General features: G+C 39.1%; 1 protein-coding gene across 1 annotated transcript in view; it reads left to right on the top strand.

Moving 5' to 3' along the window:
* The window catches only part of lgr4 (leucine-rich repeat containing G protein-coupled receptor 4), a 111,210-nt gene that overhangs the window by 45,260 nt on the left and 44,127 nt on the right, over positions 1-21,823 (top strand). The window contains exons 2-3 of the mRNA XM_049471233.1: positions 6,944-7,015; positions 19,613-19,684. Of these exons, the coding sequence (XP_049327190.1) occupies positions 6,944-7,015; positions 19,613-19,684 (144 nt within the window). The remainder of the gene's footprint in view (positions 1-6,943; positions 7,016-19,612; positions 19,685-21,823) is intronic.

A 21,823-nucleotide genomic window follows, 5' to 3' on the forward strand; every position in this document is an offset into this window, starting at 1 on the left:
AATGACAATTAATAGTACTGATCATGGAAATGTCATACTACATTAGTAACATCTCTCTGATTTTGAGTAGGTTCTATTGCTGCCTAGGAGTGTGCCATATCGTATTGTACATGATAATATCGCCAAAAAATTTTAATATCGTGAACGATATTATATCCTGAAATATGGTGCCATATCACCCACCCCTAATTACCTAATTATCACATCAAAGTACTACTTTTTTGCCATTTTTAGCGAAAAAAAAATCACGCTGTTCTCATTTCCTATTATATATCTACTAGAGATAGATTATATCTGTCCCCTATCATTTATTTTACTTTAATATGGATATATGGATATATTTGGAGTGCATTACAAGTATCATACCATTCTGGATTATTGACTACTGTTACAAATCTGATAAAATTATTTTTTAAAATATCTCAGTTAGCCATATCATATTGCATGCAACAATAAAATTCTAAATAATTTTTCTAATTCAGTGTTTTGTCATATCGCCAAAAGTATTGTTATCGTAAAAAAATACCATGAAATATCGTGATATTATTTTAGAGCTACATCGCCCACCCCTAATGCTGCCACAATAATCTAACTATTCAAGCCATGGTGGACTTAGAGTGGACTTGATATGATGATAAATGATTAAGTTCTGTTTAATTGGATGACGTGCAGCGAAAGTCGAATAAAATCACTGTACTCTGCATGAAAAAGTTTTTGAATGAGTAGAAATTGATCACATGGTGTCGAATGTGTTAAAATGTAAGTTGGTATCGAAGCATAGATGCTTTTCAATTTCTTGAACTCGAAAACACATATACTGTATATTGTATTCAGTTGGGGGAAAAAAGGGTATGGATGCATCGCTAGTGATACTAGTCCACATTTGGTATGTCTGTGTACAGACATTTTGTACACATTGTTTTGTTTTAATTTTGGTAATATCAGTATAATTACCTGTGTTTTAGCTCTTTATGCAGCTTCAGGTTGTATTTTACTACTAAACTAGCATGATTCTTCTCTGCATACTTTAGCTTTAGCATTAGCTCTCTTTTACTGACTTTCTACCTTCTGTTGGTGACCTGCATGAGCGTGGCCTTTAATAAACACTATTTTTGTAGCTTGGTTTACATACCAGCGCTCATTTCAGACCATTGCGTCCAACTTCTTCAACCTGTTTGTAAAGCAGGTTGAAGCATAAACGAGAGAGAGAGAGAGAGAGAGAGAGAGAGAGAGAGAATATGTAGATTGGGATTAGAGAGACATTATGTAAAAAATAGGACATTTCCCAAAAGAATTTATATTACCATATAGATATCTAATAAAAATGTAGTCAATGAATATTAGTTGTTTTTGCCTCCTTGAACAACTTAAACTTGTACATCAGATTACATAAGATGTACTGTAATATTACTGTATTTTTCGCAGGCGTACCAAATTATAATGCCCTTTATTTTTAAAGTCAAAACAGTGCTGGATGTTAATAAACACAGATTTCTCTCCTAAAAACACTGTTTATTTGGGTGAGTGAGGTGCTTTCATTTATCTACAGTAAGCTTAGATTTCCAGATTTCCACTAATGCTGCCAGACAGGAGGAACCCTGAGTGCTCCGGTAACCCAGGGCGATATTAGCTAGCGATTCATCCCACAAAGGTCGTTTTAAGATGGTACATGAAAAGGCTACAGTCAGATATAGAGCTAACTAGTGCTTAGCATGGTTAGTGGGTCATGCTAATGCTGCTACAGCAGTGCTAGCCAGGGTTAGGAGCAGGCTACATGCCAATAATACTCAACTCTGAATAGTAAAAGAGTTAGCGTTTTGTGCGGTTACAAGCTAATGCTAATGCTGCTCCAGTTTTGAGTTCTCGGTGCTAGAGAACTAAACTGTTGAACTAAAACTATAAGGCTGCACTTCAGCAGAGTTGCTTTGCTGCTCCTTACAAACTGATCAAATTCATACATAAGCTGCTATTATAAGGCACACTAACTATTTTTGGGAAAATTAAAGGATTTTAAGTGCACCTTATAACATTGGCTTGGTTTGAGATGCTCGGCCATGTAAACTCTCCATTCCATGAATCTCTCTACTCTCTACTGTTCTTAATCTTATCTGAAGCTACATGAAGTTTGGAGGTGTGTAGTGATGATGAACTCTGAAGCTACATGAAGTTTGGAGGTGTGTAGTGATGAACTAATCTGAAGCTACATGAAGTTTGGAGGTGTGTAGTGATGAACTAATCTGAAGCTACATGAAGTTTGGAGGTGTGTAGTGATGAACTAATCTGAAGCTACATGAAGTTTGGAGGTGTGTAGTGATGAACTCTGAAGCTACATGAAGTTTGGAGATGTGTAGTGATGAACTAATCTGAAGCTACATGAAGTTTGGAGGTGTGTAGTGATGATCTAATCTGAAGCTACATGAAGTTTGGAGGTGTGTAGTGATGATGAACTAATCTGAAGCTACATGAAGTTTGGAGGTGTGTAGTGATGAACTAATCTGAAGCTACATGAAGTTTGGAGATGTGTAGTGATGAACTAATCTGAAGCTACATGAAGTTTGGAGATGTGTAGTGATGAACTCTGAAGCTACATGAAGTTTGGAGGTGTGTAGTGATGAACTCTGAAGCTACATGTAGTTTGGAGGTGTGTAGTGATGAACTCTGAAGCTACATGAAGTTTGGAGGTGTGTAGTGATGAACTCTGAAGCTACTTGAAGTTTGGAGGTGTGTAGTGATGCACTAATCTGAAGCTACATGAAGTTTGGAGGTGTGTAGTAGTGATGAACTAATCTGAAGCTACATGAAGTTTGGAGGTGTGTAGTGATGATGAACTCTGAAGCTACATGAAGTTTGGAGGTGTGTCGTGATTAGTGTAGTGGCTCTGCAGAAAGTTGGTGAACTCTGTGCACTATGCTCCTCAGCATCCGCTGACCCCGCTCTGTTATTTTACACTGACAGAGCACAGAGTCGCTGTCGTTCACAGTCGCTTCCACTGTGTTATAATATCACTGACAGTTGGCTGTGGAATATTTAGTAGTGAGTAGAGAGGAAATTTCACGACTGGACGTGTTGCTGCACAGGTGCTGCATCAGTGCTATCACGGTACCACAGTGCTGGAGTTCACTGAGCTCCTGAGAGCCTGAGACCCATTCTTTCACTAATTTTTGTAGAAGCATGGTTTCATTATACACCTGTGAACTAGGGGTGGGCAATATTATATCGTATACAATATATTGTGACACAGAAATGTCATGATATTAAAAATCCATATCGTGATAATAGGGATGTTCTGTCTTAAAAGTAGTCTATTATTTACTGTGAAGCTTTAGGTGTATTTATTGTATAATTGTTTTAGTTTGCAGTTTATATGCATGCACTAAATATTCTGCAATATTTTATGCTATATTATTTATTTTGCCACATTATGATTATACTGTTATACTCTTATACTATATTCCTATTATATATTATTATATATTCCTCATATTTTAGTTTTCCTATATCGCCAAGTATATCGTTATCGCAAAAATACCCTGAAATATCGTGATAATATTTTAGAGCCATATTGCCCACCCCTACTGTGAACATGGAAGTGATTTGAACACCTCCATAAATTTAGTAATTTGGATGGATTATTTATATGCTTGTAAGTTTAAATGTATTAAAAAGAGGAAAAAGAACATTGCAGAGGTGTTCTAATTCATAGAGGCAGGCAAAGTTTCTTGAGTCGTAGAGGGAGAGAGCGGTAAAGCGTCTACATTTTTGGTCAAGCTGCTACATGTTGTACTTTCTGCATGCCGTGTATATATTGTGTCTGTGTGTGTGTGTGTTTGTGTTTGTGTGTGTGTGTGTGTGTGTGTGTGTGCATTCTCAGAGTTAGGAAAAGATAGAGAAAGAAAGAGAGAGAAGAAAAAGACAGATAGTAGATCAGAAGGGTCCTCAGGGCTTTTGTTTAGGGTGTATTTTTGGATGGAGGTCTGCTATATTGTATCGTGCACAATACTATCGCCAACATTTTTGAATATCATAAACGATGTTATACCCTGAAATATTATGCCATATGACCCACCCCTAGTTATCACATCAGAGTACTACTTTTTTTTTTTTTTTGCTGTTTTTAGCAAAAGAAAAATTCACACTGTTCTCATTTCCCATTATATGTCTTCTAAAGAAAAGATTAAGAGAACACTTCAGTTTCTGAATCAGTTTCTCTAATTTAAAATTCTCTATTTATATGTTTATGTTTGAGTAAAATGAACATTGTTGTTTTATTCTATAAACTACATACAACATTTCTCCCAAATAGATTATCTGCAGAAAATGAGAAACGGCTGAAATAAAAAAATAAGATGCAGAATTTTCGTACCTCAAATAATGCAAAAAAACAAGTATTATATTCATACATTTATAAAGTTTCAAGAGATCAGAAATCAATATTTGGTGAAATAACCCTGGTGTTTTATCACAGTTTTCATGCATCTTGGCATCATGTTCTCCTCCACCAGTCTTACACACTGCTTTTGGATAAGTTTATGCTGCTTTACTCCTGGTGTAAAAATTCAAGCAGTTCAGTTTGGTGGTTTGATGGCTTGTGATCATCCATCTTCCTCTTGATTATATTCCAGAGGTTTTCAATTTGGTAAAATCAAAGAAACTTGTCATTTTCAAGTGGTCTCTTTTTTTTATACTCGTATCTACTACAGATTATATCTGTCCAGTATCATTTATTTTACTTTAATCCTGGATATTCTTGTATTTTAATAAAATTCTTGTATTTTTTTAATATCTCAGTTAGGGGTGTGCCATATCATAGAACAGCACGGAGCCTGGGTGCCGCATGAGGCCTTCTGATGTCATACTTGCATGACAAGACAGCTAAACGATGGCGGTACAGTATCACGCAGCAGCTCATTGCCTGCGATCGGGGGATTTGATAAGCCCTCGTTTAGGATTCCTTTCTATTATGGTAGCGTATGCCTCTTCATCTTCAGCAGAGATCTGGAATCGGCTGCTTATCTGCGCTCTCAGGCGTAGAGCTCTCTGTTTAAACGTGTAGAGCATGAACATCGGCCTGGCCTGCGTCCTCTACAGATACATCACATGGTACAGTGCAGCACTGTAGAATCGGGTTTCAGGATCGCCAACATGGAGGAAGAGTTTGGCTTCATTTTCATCGAATGAATGGGAACAGCAACACGACGTCCATCTTTTTTTACAGTCTCTGGTTCAGGAACCTAGCTGTTGCTGGTAAACTAGTTAACTTTTGGGCTTTATTGTATGTCCTCAGAAATGGGGCAGTATTTTCCGTATTTCCTCAATGATGGGGAGCTGGAATTAGCTTTAATTAGATTTTTTTTTGTTTTATTTTATACGATATGATACAACAAAAAATGGGAGTAATATTGTTCAATAACTTTTAGAAACAGCTAATCATCCAACATGACAAACAGGCCAACACTCAGCAGTGTGCACAGTAAAGATGGACTGTAAAGTAAAGTTTTCAGGGACGATTGCTTATTGGGCCTATTTTTGGACAGACGTTTTGTAGTACTAGCGCTAGTAGCATTAATAGTGCTATACTGTGTGTACATTCGGCTAAGACTAGTATTTTGTGACCATTAATAATACTAGTGCTCTATAGACTAGTATTAGTGGTTTTAGTAGTACTAGTGCTATATAGGTGTGGCTAAGACTAACATTTTGTATCTTCTGCAAATTAGTAGAACTAGTGCTATATATACTAGTATCAGTATTAATAGTACTATTTATACAGCTCTGGAAAAAAAAAGAGACCACTTAAAAAATTAAAAACCTCATATAATATAATCAAGAGGAAGATGGATGATCACAAGCCATCAAACCAAACTAAACTGCTTGAATTTTTACACCAGGAGGAAAGGCATAAAGTTATCCAAAAGCAGTGTGTAAGACTAGTGGAGGAGAACATGATGCCAAGATGCATAAAAACTGTGATTAAAAACCAGGTTTATTCTTAAAACTTTATGAATATGAACTTGTTTTCTTTTCATTGTTTGAGGTCTGAAAGCTCTGCATCTTTTTTTGTTATTTCAGCCATTTCTCATTTTCTGAAAATAAATGCTCAATGACAATATTTTTATTTGGAATTTGGGAGAAATGCTGTTCAAATTTTATTCAAACATATACCTGTAAATAGCAAAATCAGAGAAACTGATTCAGTGAAACTAAAGTGGTATCTTATTTTTCCCAAGAGCTGTATATATATATTTTTTTTTTATATATTTTTTATGGTTATGGCTTACAGCCATTAAAACCCAAAAATCAGTATCTTAGAAAATTGTAATATTATATAAGACCAACTGTTACTTCTAGGGGGTGGTGTGCAGTGTGCCAAGTCCTGCTGAAAAATGAAATCTGCACCTCCATAAAAGTTATTATCAGCAGAGGGAAGCATGAAGTGCTGTAAGATTTTGTGGGAAAACAAAACTGCACTGACTTTAGACTTGATAATAAAACACAGTGGATCAACACCAGCAGATGATCAGCATGTCTCTCCAAACCATCACTGATCATCAGTACATTTTACATTTCATTTGTAAATCAAGGAGCAGAGTCTGGAGGAAGAGTGGAGAGACACACAGTCCAAGCTGCTTGAGGTCTAGTGTGAAGTTTCCACCAATCAGTGATGGTTTGGAGAGACATGTCTCAACATCTGCTGCAGTCAATTAGGAATTTTATCAGATAACATCAAAAATATCAAATGTAAAAGCAGTTAAAACACTTATAAAATGTAATAATACCATAATATCTGCAGCAGTCTCACCTCAATACCAAATATTAATCATAGTGACTTGATTTAGGATGTTTGCACGTGCACTTGGTGAATAAACTCACCAGTATGAATCGTAAGGAATCTTCTGCACTGATGATCTGCTTCTGAACGCCTGTGTTTGATTTTATTCTGCAGTGATCTCAGCATGAACAACATCACAGAGCTGCCTGCCAACGTCTTCAAGAACCTGCCGTACCTGGAGGAACTGTGAGTCTCCTGCTTCTGTTTGTTTCAGTTGTTGTTACGTGTTCTCTCTCTCTCCGCTCTCTTAATTTCCCATTACTCCTCCTGTAATCAGCGCACTTTATCTTCACTAAAGAGCCTGTTTTCCTCAGGCTGCCCGACGGCCTCCATTATCGCTTTATCGTTATCTTAACATAAGAGTTCCTTATTCTGCAAATAAGTACAAAAACGTGTTTTTTAAATGCAGCTTTTATAATTACGCCCCACATCTGGGAAGTAATATTATTTGTGTGCCTTTCGTACAATCAGTATGCAGTTGACTGGACACTTTGATTGCGTTTTTAATATATCATGCAATATATGCCATATATGTCATATGGCATGTCATGCCTGTTTGTGTATGTCTCCAGGATATCTTTTAATGGGAACACTTTATTTTAAGGAACACAAGTTAAGCACTTATTAATCTATTATTATTTGCTTAATAAAGCCTTAATTAGACATTATTGGTGCTTAATTAGGGGTCTGTGATTCATTAAATATTTATTCAGTTCTTTTTAGTCTCTAATTAGTGATGAACAGAACCTCACTTTAGAATATGGTGCACTTCTTGGTCTATTGGTGACTTATTAACCCCTTATTAACTCAATAAACTCCAGCACAGCCATAACCTTACCAAACTCACATAGATCAAACTGCTGCCAATTAGAATAACACTAATAACATGTAGAATTAGCTAATAGTTAATGCTTAATAATCTGCTTAACAGGGTGTATAACTGTACATAACTGTTTATTGTGCACTATAAGAACTAATACAGCCATTATTAATCATTTCCACATAACAGACCCATAATTAAGCACCAATAACACAATTACAATTACACAGAATAAAGCCTAATAAGGAGTGATTAAATATTTAACAAATGTCTAATTAAGGCTTTATTAAGCAAATAATAAGACATTTATAAGTGCCTAATTTGTGTTCCTTAAAATAAAGTGTTACCATTTTAATATATCTGATATAGATATCTTAATTGGTTTCCTTTTAGTTTTCATGAACATTATGCAATGCAATATTATGCAATTTATTTATTGTACCTTTAATAACGATAAACTGCTTAATAAGGTTAGCAAGATTACCCCCACAACACTTTCCCATAAAAATGTAAAAATAAAAATGTTACAAATTATTTCGTTCATAGACAAGATTGCTGATTTGTCTTTTTGCGACTATTTTTTTATATATAGTGTATTTATTGTGTCTTTAATTTATGGAAAATAATATGTGAATATTATATTACGCTCGATTTATTTACTGTACCTTAATTTTAATGATACACTGCACAATTTAGTTTAGCTAGAATTTACCACAAAATGTTTACCGTGAAATTTTAATTTGATGTATCAAATCCAGTTTTAACTTGTGTTACGTCTCCAAACATTACAAATTACAACGAATTATTCTCTTTAATTTGAATAGTATTTTATACGTAGTGCACTTTAATTTACATTTAATTAAGAGCTCCATTTGGTCGAGCTGTCTAAAGCACTAAGCCACTATGATTGGGGGATCGCTTGTTTAAATCCCGATCATGCAGCTTGCCATCAGCTGTCAGAGCCCTGAGAGAGCACAATTGGTCTTGCTCTTTGTGGGTGGGTAAATGGTCCTTTTTTCCCCCTCATCACTCATAGGGTGATGTTGATCAGCACAAGGCTGCGTCTGTGAGCGGGTGTATCGGAACTGATTCGCTGCACTTTTCTCCAAACCTTGTAAATTGCGGAGAAAATGGATAAAACATTTGAAATAAATTTAAACAAAACAAATACCTTTTAATTTAATGTTAATATTAATATTTTATGCTTAATTTATAAATTGTAACTTTAGTAGTAAAAATTATCTTGTGTTTAGTGTAGTACAATAACATAATATCCCAACATAATCTCATTGTACCTTTAATTTAACACCAAACTAACCAAATCTAGATTCTGTGCTGTGATTGGTCAGGGATAACTGCTACACTGGTCAGTATCGCTTATCTTCTGTGTACTGGTCTGTGTGTATGTAATTAGTCTATATGTTGTTGTGAATAACCAGTTTGTAATGGTTTTCTCTGGCAGGTCTGGTAGGTTTGAGCCGTATCTCACAGGTTTTAAGATGTTTTAAAGGTTTTTAAATGTTTTAAAGCGTCCGTCAGCGAGACGTGTCTGCGTCAGCGTGCTCTCGAGTCTGAAGCCGCTCGGTCTGGTCGTGTCTAATCTCCCGCTGTATTTGTCTTTTCTCTGGGCTCTCGGCCGCGCCGCGACTGCCTGTCTGCTCGGCTCTGGAAGCAGCAGATAACATCAGTCTACCTGATATCAGGTACCTCAACTTCACTCACAGACGCCCCTGATGACCAGCTCCTGAAAGCCGGCCCATTGTTATTCTTGCCTTTCTTCTCTCCGGCTCTTTCTGTGGGCCGGGGAGTGTGTTTTCTTACCCGGTGCACGTCTTTCATTCGCCCCAATCTCCGCTCCCGTCTTTCCCAAACACGGCCTTCCAGAGCTTTGTCAGAGGCCAATTTACTTTTCAGTGCATTGTGCCGAGGAATGCGAGGCAGGAAGGAAGAGGGCAAAACAATGGTTTCGATGGCAACTAGCATTTAGAGGAGCTGGTCCCATGTGGACGGGAATGGCAGGGGACCCGGGGTCCTCAGGAGTCACCAGAGAGACGGTACTGAGCAGTACTGTAAAAAAAGAAAAGTCAGTGCAATTCACTGAGCGTGATTTTTTTAGATCAGCAGTTTATTTTGTTGCTGTCCAGTGAAAAACAAGCATCTCCACTGTTATTTAAACATCATTTGAACGAAGAAATTGTCCCTTATACCATTTCAAAATGTCTAGATGAATGGACCAATAGAGATTCTCCAGAAGTACTCAAATTTCATTGAAAGTTAATAAGGTTTCATCTCTTTCCTGTAAAGATTTGAATGATGTATGTTTTTTTATTATTATAAATCAGGGGTCAGCAATAGGTGTGAAACATCTGGCCCGTGAGGTTGTTTTGAACTATAATGAACGAAAATGGTAAAAAAAAAAAAAAAAAAAAAAAAAAAAAAAAGCTTCTCTGGCAAGCTATTTTCTTATAAGGGAGTTTTTTCACGGCCGCGTCCCAATTCAGTAGCCACAGCAGTGGTAGTGTATTGGACCGCGACCCTGACGACATGGGTTCGATCCCACATGTGGGATGCGGTGTGTTTAATTATTTATTTATTTTTTTTTCTTGGGTTTACCTGCTTTGAGATCAATTGTTCTGCAACCCTCTGGGCTGGAGAGCTACTAGTTTTGTAGCACTCCATCCCATTACACTTGGAAAATATCTGGCCCGCAGCCAAACTTAATTGTCGACCCCTGTTATAAATGTTTATGTAAATAAATGTTTTTATTGGACAGCCATGATTCCTACTTTTGCACAAATACAGATACAGCAGTGCTCCTTCACCTTCTAAAGACTTTTGGAAACTGGAGAAAACTGGTACAGGGAGATTCACGTCTGGCTGACCCACATGAAAACAGCTTTAGCTTTAACTCTTCTTAACGTGATAAACACCTTGTGTTATAAGTTTTGTAAAATTGAAAAGTAAGTGGCAAACTGTTAATTGGCCAAAACTACTTTGTAGCAAGGATGATTCAGTACCAGTATCTAGAATTATTTAGCAAACAAAAAGTTTTAAGTGTTAAACGAATCAGAATATGTTTAATACTTTAGATTCACATTGAGGGAGAATCACCTAGAATAGTTTTTTCAGCATCTTGAAGGAAGGAGTTTCTGGAGGTGCTGAACAATAGTTGCTGCTTTTCCTTCACGCTGTGAAGCTCCAGCTCATCCCAATTAAATCACCTCAAATCACCATCTCAGTTCATCAGGTTTAGATCAGGGGATTAATGTGGAGGACAGGAAACATGGCATCACCCAATGTAGGCATGGGATTGGCAGGGACCTGGGTCCTCAGGAGCCACCAGACAGCACTGAGCAGTACTGTGGGGAAAAAAAAAATCACAGCAATTCACTGATTTTGATTTTTAGATCAGTTTATTTAATTGCTGTCCGGTGAAAAACAAGTATCTCCACAGTTTTTAGTTTACTACATGATTTGAACAAAGAAATTGTTGCTTACGCCGTTTTAAAATGTCTAGATGAATGGACCAATAGAGGTTCTCCAAAAGTACTTAAATTTAAGCATCCTTATTAGTGTTGCTTAATGTGCCTCATAATCTTGTGTGCTGATTTGAAGTTAGATATAAAAATATGCCAGAAAGTAGACATTTATATATATTGCGCTTTATAACATGATGCTCTTTATATTATAATTGTTACCGGCCTCAGGCCTAGGGGAAACCTGGGGCAAACGGTACAAACGTCCGTGTCCCCTAAAAGCAAGAGAGACGGAGACAGAAGGTAGTGCGTGTACAAAACCTGCCATTCTCTTCATTTATACAAAAATATAAAATAGCAATTTAATAATCAAAACCAACTTAAAGTGCACAGAATTAAACCCCTCAAAAAATAGACATTTACATTTAGAAAATTAACACTGAATTCCAAAAGTAAACCTTAAACCATCACTGAAGTTAAACAATTATACAGAAAATAAGGTATAAGGCAAATAAATAAATAAATAAACCAAATGTTTATAACCCAATGAATCAGTAAAGCAATCAGAAAAATCCTATGAATAATAAGTCATTAATATTAATAGCAATACTAACAATAGAAGCAATAAGGGTAGCAATAATCATCAATAATAGCAATAGTATCAATAATAGTATCAATAATAATAATAATTATGCAAAAATCAGATTTTTTTTATTAATGTAATTTTTTTTTTTGTTATTTATATATAACTTAGAAAAAAAAAAAGCTAATTATGTTTGAATATTCAGTGGATAGTGTGCAGTGGCGGTGGGGGTGGGGGGGTGGGGGGGTGTGTAGAAGTGGGTAAAGAGGGAGTTTATGGTGAATTTAAGATTTAAGGACCAGCTTCTGCAACCTATTTGTCTGTTATTGATAGACATTAGTCTTGCAATTATGTTGTTATAGCGGTGTGTGTGTGTGTGTGTGTGTGTGTGTGTGTGTGTGTGTGTGTGTGTGTGTGTGTGTGTGTGTGTATAGCCTCAGGGTGACTATGACCCATGGCTGATGTCTTCCAGGCAGGCAGGCAGGCAGGGAGTCTTAGGAAGAGGGAGGGACACACCCACATTCTCTAACACACACACACACACACACACACACACTCACCTCCCACTCCCATTCAGCCTGATATAAAGCTGTCAGGTACTAATCCTCCCCAGATTTGTGTGTGTCTCTAGGTAGATAAGTGAGATTGTGTGTGTGTATGTGTGTGTGGATACATGCATTTGCATGCCCCATTTGACAAAGTGTATACTAGTATATAATTGTATGTACTTTGCAATCATTTTTTCTAAAAACTTAATCACACACGTTTATAATACATATTTTGTTTATTTTATAAAGTCACTATATAAACTCCTGCGTTTTACTGAATTGTCCGTTATTGTGACTGTGTGTATTAGCCTACTTCCTGCACACACACACACACACACACACACACACACACACACACACATCACTGGCCTAGTTCACCATATCAGTGAGCAGTACACTGCATACCTGTGGGCTATTGCCAAATCCAAATTACCCCCAGTGTAATCTGGGCTTTATTATATGGAGACAGCAGCAGTTCTGGTTTAATAATCTAAACATAACCTTTGTTCAGAACGCACCTACAAAAAAAAACGCATATAAACAGCTATAAACATTTTTCAGGGTTATTATCAGGGTTATTATCGCAGTGTCTAAAGTGCTGGTTGAACCCAATAACTGTATATAGTATATACAATATACATGGTTCCATTCTCTTCTGGTGTTCAGGAGCAGAATTTAACTCCACCCCATGACCATGAAACCATTTAGTTTCCACCAATAGAAAAAAAGCAAGATGGCATTGTGTGGGGTTTTCATTGTCATGTCTTACGGCGCTAGATCAACTTTTGTCTTTATTATAGGCACATACTAGACAGCTACACCTTCCTTTGATTAATAAGATCCTGCAACCAGTGGTCCTTCATATATATCCTTAATTTAAAATGTTTGGAACGATATTTGTCCCTCATATTACTATATTTTTGCACTTTAAAGCGCACTATCAATACACGTCTATTTTCTGCTCTATTGTTTTTATAAATAAGGCGCACTGGATTGTAACACGCATTATGTGACACTAGTAAGGAACAGTGGTGTCTCCATGTTTTCCTTTTAATTCGGCAGGTTTTGCCACTGGGTTGTGGTGAGGGGGGAGGTTAACTAAGTTAAATAAAGCTAAGCTAAGTAAACAAAACTGTAATTCTTAAAAAAAAAAAAAAAACGAGCACTGCATGTTAATCTACACAGGTTTCTCTTATGAAAACTGTTTTTTTGGGTGAGTAAAGTGCTTATGTTTATTTACTTCTACTAAGGCTGGGTGCAGCAGCATTAGCATTAGTGGCTAACCATTAAATGCCGCTTCACAGCGCTATACTGAAGAACTCTGAGTGCTGAAGAGCTCTGCAAAGCCAGGGCGATACTAGCTATTACCAATATTATCTATTATCAGTTTGTCCCACATAGATTGTTTTAACATGGTAAACACACAAGCTACAGTCCAATATACTCACCTCTGAACAGCAAAAGAACTAGCACTTAGCACAGTTAGCTGCTAATGCTAATGCTGCTCCAGCAGTGCTAGTCTGGGTTAGGAGCACCTCTGAACAACAAAAGAGAAGCAACCAGAAACAATCCTAATTCAGCATTTAGAAAATATTGATAAAAAAAAAAACAGAAAATATTTAATATTTTAACATTCTAACCGCCGCAAGTTGTAGAGCATTTATAGTTAGATTTATGGAGCTATTTAGGTGACTAAACTGCAAAATAATAACCCAATAAAACTCAATAATATCTGATTTTGAAATGGCGTTACTCTACGACCCAAAATTACAGCAAAAAAACAGGCAATAGTTGACTAAAGTAGAAGTAAATACAATTATAGATAATATAAGAATAATATAGACACTAAAAGTAAAAAAACAACAGGTTCACAGATTATAGAAATACATGAGAAAAGTTTGTCGTCGTTTGTCGTCCCAACAAACATAGTTATTGTGAAATGATACTTTCTTTATATTGTAGTTCCTAAATTAATTTCATAATAATACTAATAATATAATATTCTGTCTGTAATCCAAAGCACTAATGGCGTAGCTGCAGATTTCCAGGTGCAGCAGCTGCTGCTGTGTTATTCTGTTATTTAACGTCTTCCTGAGAATAGTCTGGAGCTCTGGTTTACAGGTCCCGGGAGAGCCGGTGTTAGAGGGCCCGGCGGGACGCGGCGCTGGCTAACGGCACAGCTGTGTGTGAAGCTGGCCAGGCCAGCAGTGCGCTGTTGGCAAACTCCAGCCGAGCGCAGTGACCACAGAAAGCAGATTACACACGCTCCAGGCAAATAAAAGATCAGGGATGTCATCTCCAGAGCCCAGCCATGCTAACCGCCATGCAACAGCGTGTGTGTGTGTGTGTGTGTGTGTGTGTGTGTGTGTGTGTGTGACCCTAACTGGTGGCTTTGAGACGAGGCCAAACCAGAAAGGGTGCACTAGAGGGAAGGCCATAAGCTGCTGTATGTTAAAGCCTTGAAAAGTGCTCACATAGTGCTGGTAGACCTTGTAGCAAAAGAGCCATGATAAATACATACTGTATATAAGTCCAAATTAGAAATTGTTGGGACAGTGTGACATTTTTTCATGTTTTAATATACAATATAGTGCCAAAAGTATTCGCTCACCAATTCACATTATTGAGTTCCAATCACTTCCATGTCCACAGATCTTAAACCCTAGATCACTAACCCAAAAATCCGTAACACCATCACTAACGTTTGGTATCCACTGTATGACAAGTTTTGGAACCCTTCTTTAATTTTACAACATACATACAGGATTTGGACAGTGAAACTGAAACACCTGTCACATTGCGCCGGTAAAAGCAGAGTGTGAAGGTTCAGTTAGCAGGGTAAGAGAACAGTTTTACTCAAAATATTGCAATGCACACAACATTATGGGTGACATACCAGAGTTCAAAAGAGGACAAATTGTTGGTGCACGTCTTGCTGGAGCATCTGTGACCAAGACAGCAAGTCTTTGTGATGCATCAAGAGCCACGGTATCCAGGGTAATGTCAGCATACCACCAAGAAGAACCAACCACATCCAACAGGATTAACTGTGGACACTAACCCAGATTGTATCCAAAAAAACATTACACCATAAAATATGTTACACTTTATCACTAACGTCGGAGGGAATTAACCATAACATAACAACCTCAATCCCTGTTTTCTTTGGGATGTTTTACAGGCGTGAAATGCAGGAATTTCTGGAATTTGTGCATTTAAAAAATGTAAAACAAAGTTTGAGCAGATAAAACTTGAAATATAAAAGAATATATATTACTAATTAAAACTAATTCATATTTTCCATATTGTCCCAGCATTTTCTCGTTCAGAGTTGCATCCTGGGAGAAAATAAAAGCTGCTCTATTGGTGGAATGTCTCCTGAATACATGAGACCAGATGTGTTAGTGTTTAATACACATTTACTCCTACACACATAAACAAACGTGTCCAAGCCTCCATAGCTGCTCATGGAAACTCAGTGTGTGATTGCCTCGAGGAGTCCTTTTTCGTCTCTCTCTCTTCTTCTCTCTCTCTCTCTCTCTCTCTCTCTCTCTCTCTCTCTCTTTCTCCCTGTCTATCCTCCTGTGTTGTATGTGTGTGGCTCTTTGTGCCTCGCTGCTGTAGATCTGCACCCCTATGATCTTTCAGGCTGATAAGACACTTCTGTCATGTCCTCACTCACCCAATTAAAGCGCTCTTCTCTTCTTCATTCCACTCTTTTCTTCTTCTCTCTTCTCTTCCTCCTCTCTTCCCAGCTGTGAACAAGTCCCGAACTGGAAGAAAGCCTGACAATTGCTGCTTTTAGCTAACTGCCCCGGCCTAACATTAAGACCTCTGGTTATCACCCTGAGGCAGACGGAAGCGTGGAGCCGTGGAGGCAGGAGGAGGTTCAGTATGAAGCTGTCAGTTCAAACCCTTAAACAGAAGGAGGCGGCCTGCAAATTAGGCCTCGCGTCACGTAGAGCTAATTTGGCTGACTGTGTTAAAGGGCTAAAGGTTACTGCAGTTGAGGAACCCTGCAGATGTATTTGACAGTATGGGTGGAGGTCAGGGTCAGTGTTCCTGCTCGAAGTGTTCCTGCTAGAAGGAGGTCAGTCAGAAGTTCTGCAAACCCTCAGCTCTCAGGTACATAGAACTGAAATCAGACTTTCTCAGCAGAGCAGTATGCTGATGTACAATACTGCAGAACGAGGAGATATGCCTAAAATAGGTTGTGTTCAGACTGCCAGAACAAATCAGAGTTTTTGGATTATCTAGATTGTATCCAGATTTATTTTTGATAGTCAGGACAACCAGAAACCACATGAAGTCCAAACCAAACCACATTTGGAGGTGGTTTTAAATACGCTTACAGTCTTACAAATGTGTTTTTTGCATTATTCTCAGTTCAACAAACAACAACCTCAATAAATCCAGAATGTCTGATTTCATAAGGTTGTTAGTAAGTATACGTTATTAGTTGGGGTTCAAACTTCTGGCTTACCGGTGCCACCTGGAGCTCTGGCACACTGTATACGTCTTCAAATCTTATGATGTATTTTTACAGAAGTATAATAAATAAGACTGACAGAGTGACGGACAGAGTGAGAGAGAGACAGACAGACACACAGAGGGAGAGAGAGAGAGACAGAGACAGACAGACACACAGAGGGAGAGAGAGAGACAAAGACAGACAGACAGACAGGGAGAGACAGAGGGAGAGAGAGACAGACAGGGAGTGAGAGACAAATAGACAGAGGGAGAGACAGACAGTGGGAGAGAGAGAGAGACAGTGGGAGAGAGAGACAGACAGACAGAGGGTGATGAAGACTGACAGACAGACAGACAGAGGGAGAGGGAGACAGACCGACAGACTGACATAGGAAGAGGGAGACAGACGGACATAGGAAGAGATGAGACTGACAGACAGACAGAGGAAGAAGGAGACAGACAGAGGTGAGAAGAAAGATGTGAGATGATGACAAGAGAGATACAGAAAGAGAGACAGACAGACAAAGTGAGATGGAGACAGACAGAGGTAAGAAAGAAGGTGTGAGATGATAAGAGAGACAGACAGACAAAGAGAGAAACCAAGAGAGAGAGAGAGAGAGAGAGAGAGTCTGAGAAAGAGAGAGACACACAAAGAGAGACCCACAGAGAGAGAGAGCGAGAGAGAGAGAGAAATGGAGAGGGAGACAGACAGAGGTAAGAAGGAATGTGTGAGGTGTTTTGATTAGAGGAATTGACAAGAAAGACAGATACACAGTGAGAGACACATAGAGAAAGACAGTGGGTGAGATGGGGAATTGATGACCATGAGGGAGAAAGTGAGGATGTACAGACCAAGAGAGACACAGACAGAGACTTTGGGAGAGAGAGACATTGGTAAGAAGGAAGGGACAGAGTGAGATAATGAGAAATTGACTCCAGTTGCAGAAGGTGATAAATTCACTTATTTGAGGAGGATGTAGTAATCATCTCATCCAACATCCACTAATTGTAACCAATCAGACCCTCACAGCAATGTTCCAGAATTGATAACTAAAAAAACCTTTCATGGACAGTAGAGACAGCTACTCCATCAAAAGCAGGATAAGCTCTTTAAAAGAGTTTAGAGAGTATAGATCACCCTTGACTTCTAATTCAAATACATGTGAAAAAGCACATACATCTGCACCAAGCACACACACACACACACACACACACACACACACACACACAGGTACTGTACATAGCAAAAGTCTCCTATCTCATCATGCTGGGAATTGCCAAAGAATTCCTCCTGCCACTCTATGAATAGCAGGTGTTGGGACATGTGTGTCTGTGTGTGTCTGTGTGTGTGTGTGTCTGTGTGTGTGTGTGTCTGTGTGTGTGTGATTTCATTAGCTGGCGGTTTTCTGGCTTTAAACACGTCTGCTCACACTGATCCCATCGCCGTGCAGATAGAGACATCACATTCTGACACCTCTGGAGGTATCTGCACCGGCCAATCAGACGCAGGCTGAGCAGAGAGGCCTGTGTGCAGATAGCTGGGGAACTCAGGGCTGCAGGAGTGTGTGGAGCTTATCTCAGACCCTGACAGCGCAGCGCAGATAACGGCTGTACAGACCGCTCTGAGTGAGGGGTGACTGACCACATGCTCCTGATGCTGACCACCAGTGGACCTGACCCTGGATCAGCATGTTGATGGATGAACAATATGGCCAAATGCAGAAATACAGAAATGCTGATTTCAGGCAGATGCTTATATTTGAGAGATGATTAGAGTCATAGAACTGAAGAATGAGGTGTTATTAAAGGGGATAGCTTTAAAAAGCCTTCACCTGTGTATGATATGAGGTGTTATCTTGTTAGTGAGGCTAGGGAACGCTGGCCAGCATGCTCATGGCAAGGTAATGTTCATTTTTAGTTTGAGTTAGAGTTTGAGCAAGGCTTTATAGTGGGGTGCAGAAGGATATATTGGACATTTAACTTTATTCCACCAAGCCACAGTGTTACGTCGAGTGGTCCAACTATGATCAGGAGATTGCTGGTTCGAATCCTGGCTATGCAGCTTGCCATCAGCTGCCGGAGCACTGAGAGAGCATAATTGGCCTTGCTCTCTCTGGGTGGGTACAGTAGATGGCGCTCTTTGCCCTCATCACTCCTAGAGTGATGTCGATCAGCACAAGTATTTAGTAATTAGTGATAGGCACTGAATCTCTCTAGGCACTGAATGGTCCAAAGTCTAAAGTCTAAAGCACTGCCACTATGATCAGGAGATCGCTGGTTCGAATCCTGGTCAAGCAGCTTAGCCATCAGCTGCCGGAGCCTTGAGAGAGCACAATTGGCTTTCCTGCTCTTTGAGTGGGTACAGTAGATGGTGCTCTTTCCCCTCATCACTCCTAGGGTGATGTCGATCAGCACAAGGCTGCGTCTGTGAGCCGATGCATCGGAACCGAGTTGCTGCGCTTTCCTCCGAGTGCGCTGTGATGCTACTTGGTGGCTGACTTCACATGTATCGGAAGAGGAGTGTGCTAGTCTTAATCCTCCTTGTATTGTGATATCACTGATGGGGGATATACAGCTGAAGTGGTGGGCCTAGCTAAATTGTGAGTAAAATGGGAAAAAAAAGAAAAAAAATGTTATTGCTTTATTTGTATTTATTAAGGGCATCAATGACCGTTTGCAGTGGGGGATAAAGATCATGACCGGAGGCAAATAGTTAGACTTGTCTTTGCGAACGGTTATGCAATTCATGCAGAAATGAAATCTATATTAAGAAAAAAAGTCATGGGACATGGGTATTGAACTATTTAATGCTGCACTGAAATATCTGCATTTTATACATTTTAATGCATGTGCTAACTCTCTCTTTTTCTCTCTCTTTTCCTGTAGGCGATTGGCCGGTAATGACCTTGCTTTCATCCACCCTGAGGCTCTGTCTGGACTTCACCAGCTTAAAGTCCTGTAAGTAATAATCTACTACTACTGGATGTCCATTCATGCCACGGTAGCATGGTGGCTTTGTGGTTAGCATGTCCAGCTCCTAGTGCTGGAGTCATGGGTTCAAGTCCTTATCTGGGTGGGGACTTGGGATCTGGGTGGGGTTTCTAATGCCTAGTGCTGGATGTACTGTGTGTACCAATAGAAATGCTCTTTTGCATTTTCAAAATACCAAATTTTTGTAAAATAATTTTAAAGCATTTTGTTTGTGTCACAATATTCTGCTACATGTTGCTTTAGCTTGTCTTTGAATATATAGATATTATATTCCCCCCCCCCCCCCCCCCCCCCTTATCTCTGAATCCTGAGATCAGTATTAGGTTCTGCTTTACTATTGTAAGTCTGGAAAAGTTGCAGTAGTGAGTCTGACGTGTTTATGAGCTGATATTAGAGAGAGTGTAGAGTGGAGGGTTGGCATGTCGGCGTGCGAGTGACAGGAATCTCACAGCTACAGGATCGGCAGCTCTGTCAGTGTGATGATGATGAAGAGCCTCCCAGCATGCCTTTCTGCTGATTAAGTCTAGGCCTCAGGACAGACCCTCCCTGTCTCTCTCTCTCTCTCCGTCTGTCTCTCTGTCTCTGTTGGGTCTGGTATGTGAGCGCGTGATGTAACAGCTTTGTCCTTGATGTGATTTTGAACCAGTTCGAATGCAGCTTATCGGCCCCCCCTGCGTCACACCGGCTGCAATTTGCATAAAGCTCTGTCTTTCCCTCTTCCTGTCCTCTCTCTGGCCTGCATCTAGATCTATTGATTCTCCTACACACTGACCTGGGACCAGTGTACAGTAGACACGGTGTACTGACTGCGAGTCTCGGGCATCACCAGTTACGCTCTTTGAGGAGAGCCATCTGATTGGCTGTGCTCAACACGCAAAAGGAAGAAGGCTGTGAACCTAGGATTGACTGACGGCTTTGATTGGCATTGGAATCACAAGGCATCTAACGATACGATATTATCACGATATGTATGTTCCCTATAATAAAGATTATATCATGATACTGTGATTCTCGATACTCGATATATCGCAAGACAATTTTTTTTTCGATACTTTACCGTGTCTGTGTTACTGAAGAGGATAAAATACTTCTAAATTAGAAAATAGTATCGTCTATACAGGTTGTGCGGAGAATTGAAGCTTCCTGCGACCAAAGAGCCTCTACAATGATCCTCACACAGAGCTGCTGTAATCCTTAACTCCAGAATATGATCTGATCAGCTCTCTGGATCTGCTAAATTAGAGCAATATCAGACAAGAAGCATATTTTGGTTGAAATTTTTTATGATACTTCACCGCATCTGTGTTACTGGAGAGGATAAAATACTGCTAAATGAGAAAATACCAGCAATTATGGATTTATTAAAGTCAGTTTCACCGAATTTACCAAGCAACATTCAAAACTGGAGGTTTAATCAAAGCCTATTCATTTGATTAGCACTATTCCATCGATGTGGAACCAGCACCGTTTTATTTTGTGAACCTAATTTTAAATTGTTTGCCACATTTCCACTAACAAAAGTAGGTTCCGGTGTTATGCCGAATTAAGCATTCGGCACCCCCGCCAGGAAAAGCACCCCCTCTCGGGAGCGTGCGCACACGTCTTCTTGGTTTTAACTTTTTTTTTTTTTTAGAAAATGAAATTCCCAAGATGCTGTTCTATGCTACGCTCCTAAGAAATAATAAAAAATTGTCATGTCATTCCTGCACCCTCTCCCACCTTCATACTATTGCCAAAATCTGCACCTCCGCCATGAAAAGCACCCTCTCTTGGCTACTTGATAATAGCACTTTAACTTTACTTGAAAAATACGCTCTGATAGGGGGTGCTTTTCCTGGCGGGGGTGCTGAATTTGGCACAACATCGGAACCAGGAACGTTTGTTCTTCATCGTTAACCATGTTTACCATCGCACGTTCACCATTGTTTCACTAAAACTGTTCAAGAACCAGAGTTCTTTCAACAAAAAGTGCTCAGGGGGTTCTTTGAAGCATCCTGCGACCAAAGAGCCTCTACAATGATCCTCACACAGAGCTGCTGTAATCCTTAACTCCAGAATATGATCTGATCAGCTCTCTGGATCTGCCAAATTAGTGCAGTATCGGAG

Source organism: Astyanax mexicanus, chromosome 23 (genome assembly GCF_023375975.1).
Source record: "Astyanax mexicanus isolate ESR-SI-001 chromosome 23, AstMex3_surface, whole genome shotgun sequence".
Classification (NCBI taxonomy): Eukaryota; Metazoa; Chordata; class Actinopteri; order Characiformes; family Acestrorhamphidae; genus Astyanax; species Astyanax mexicanus.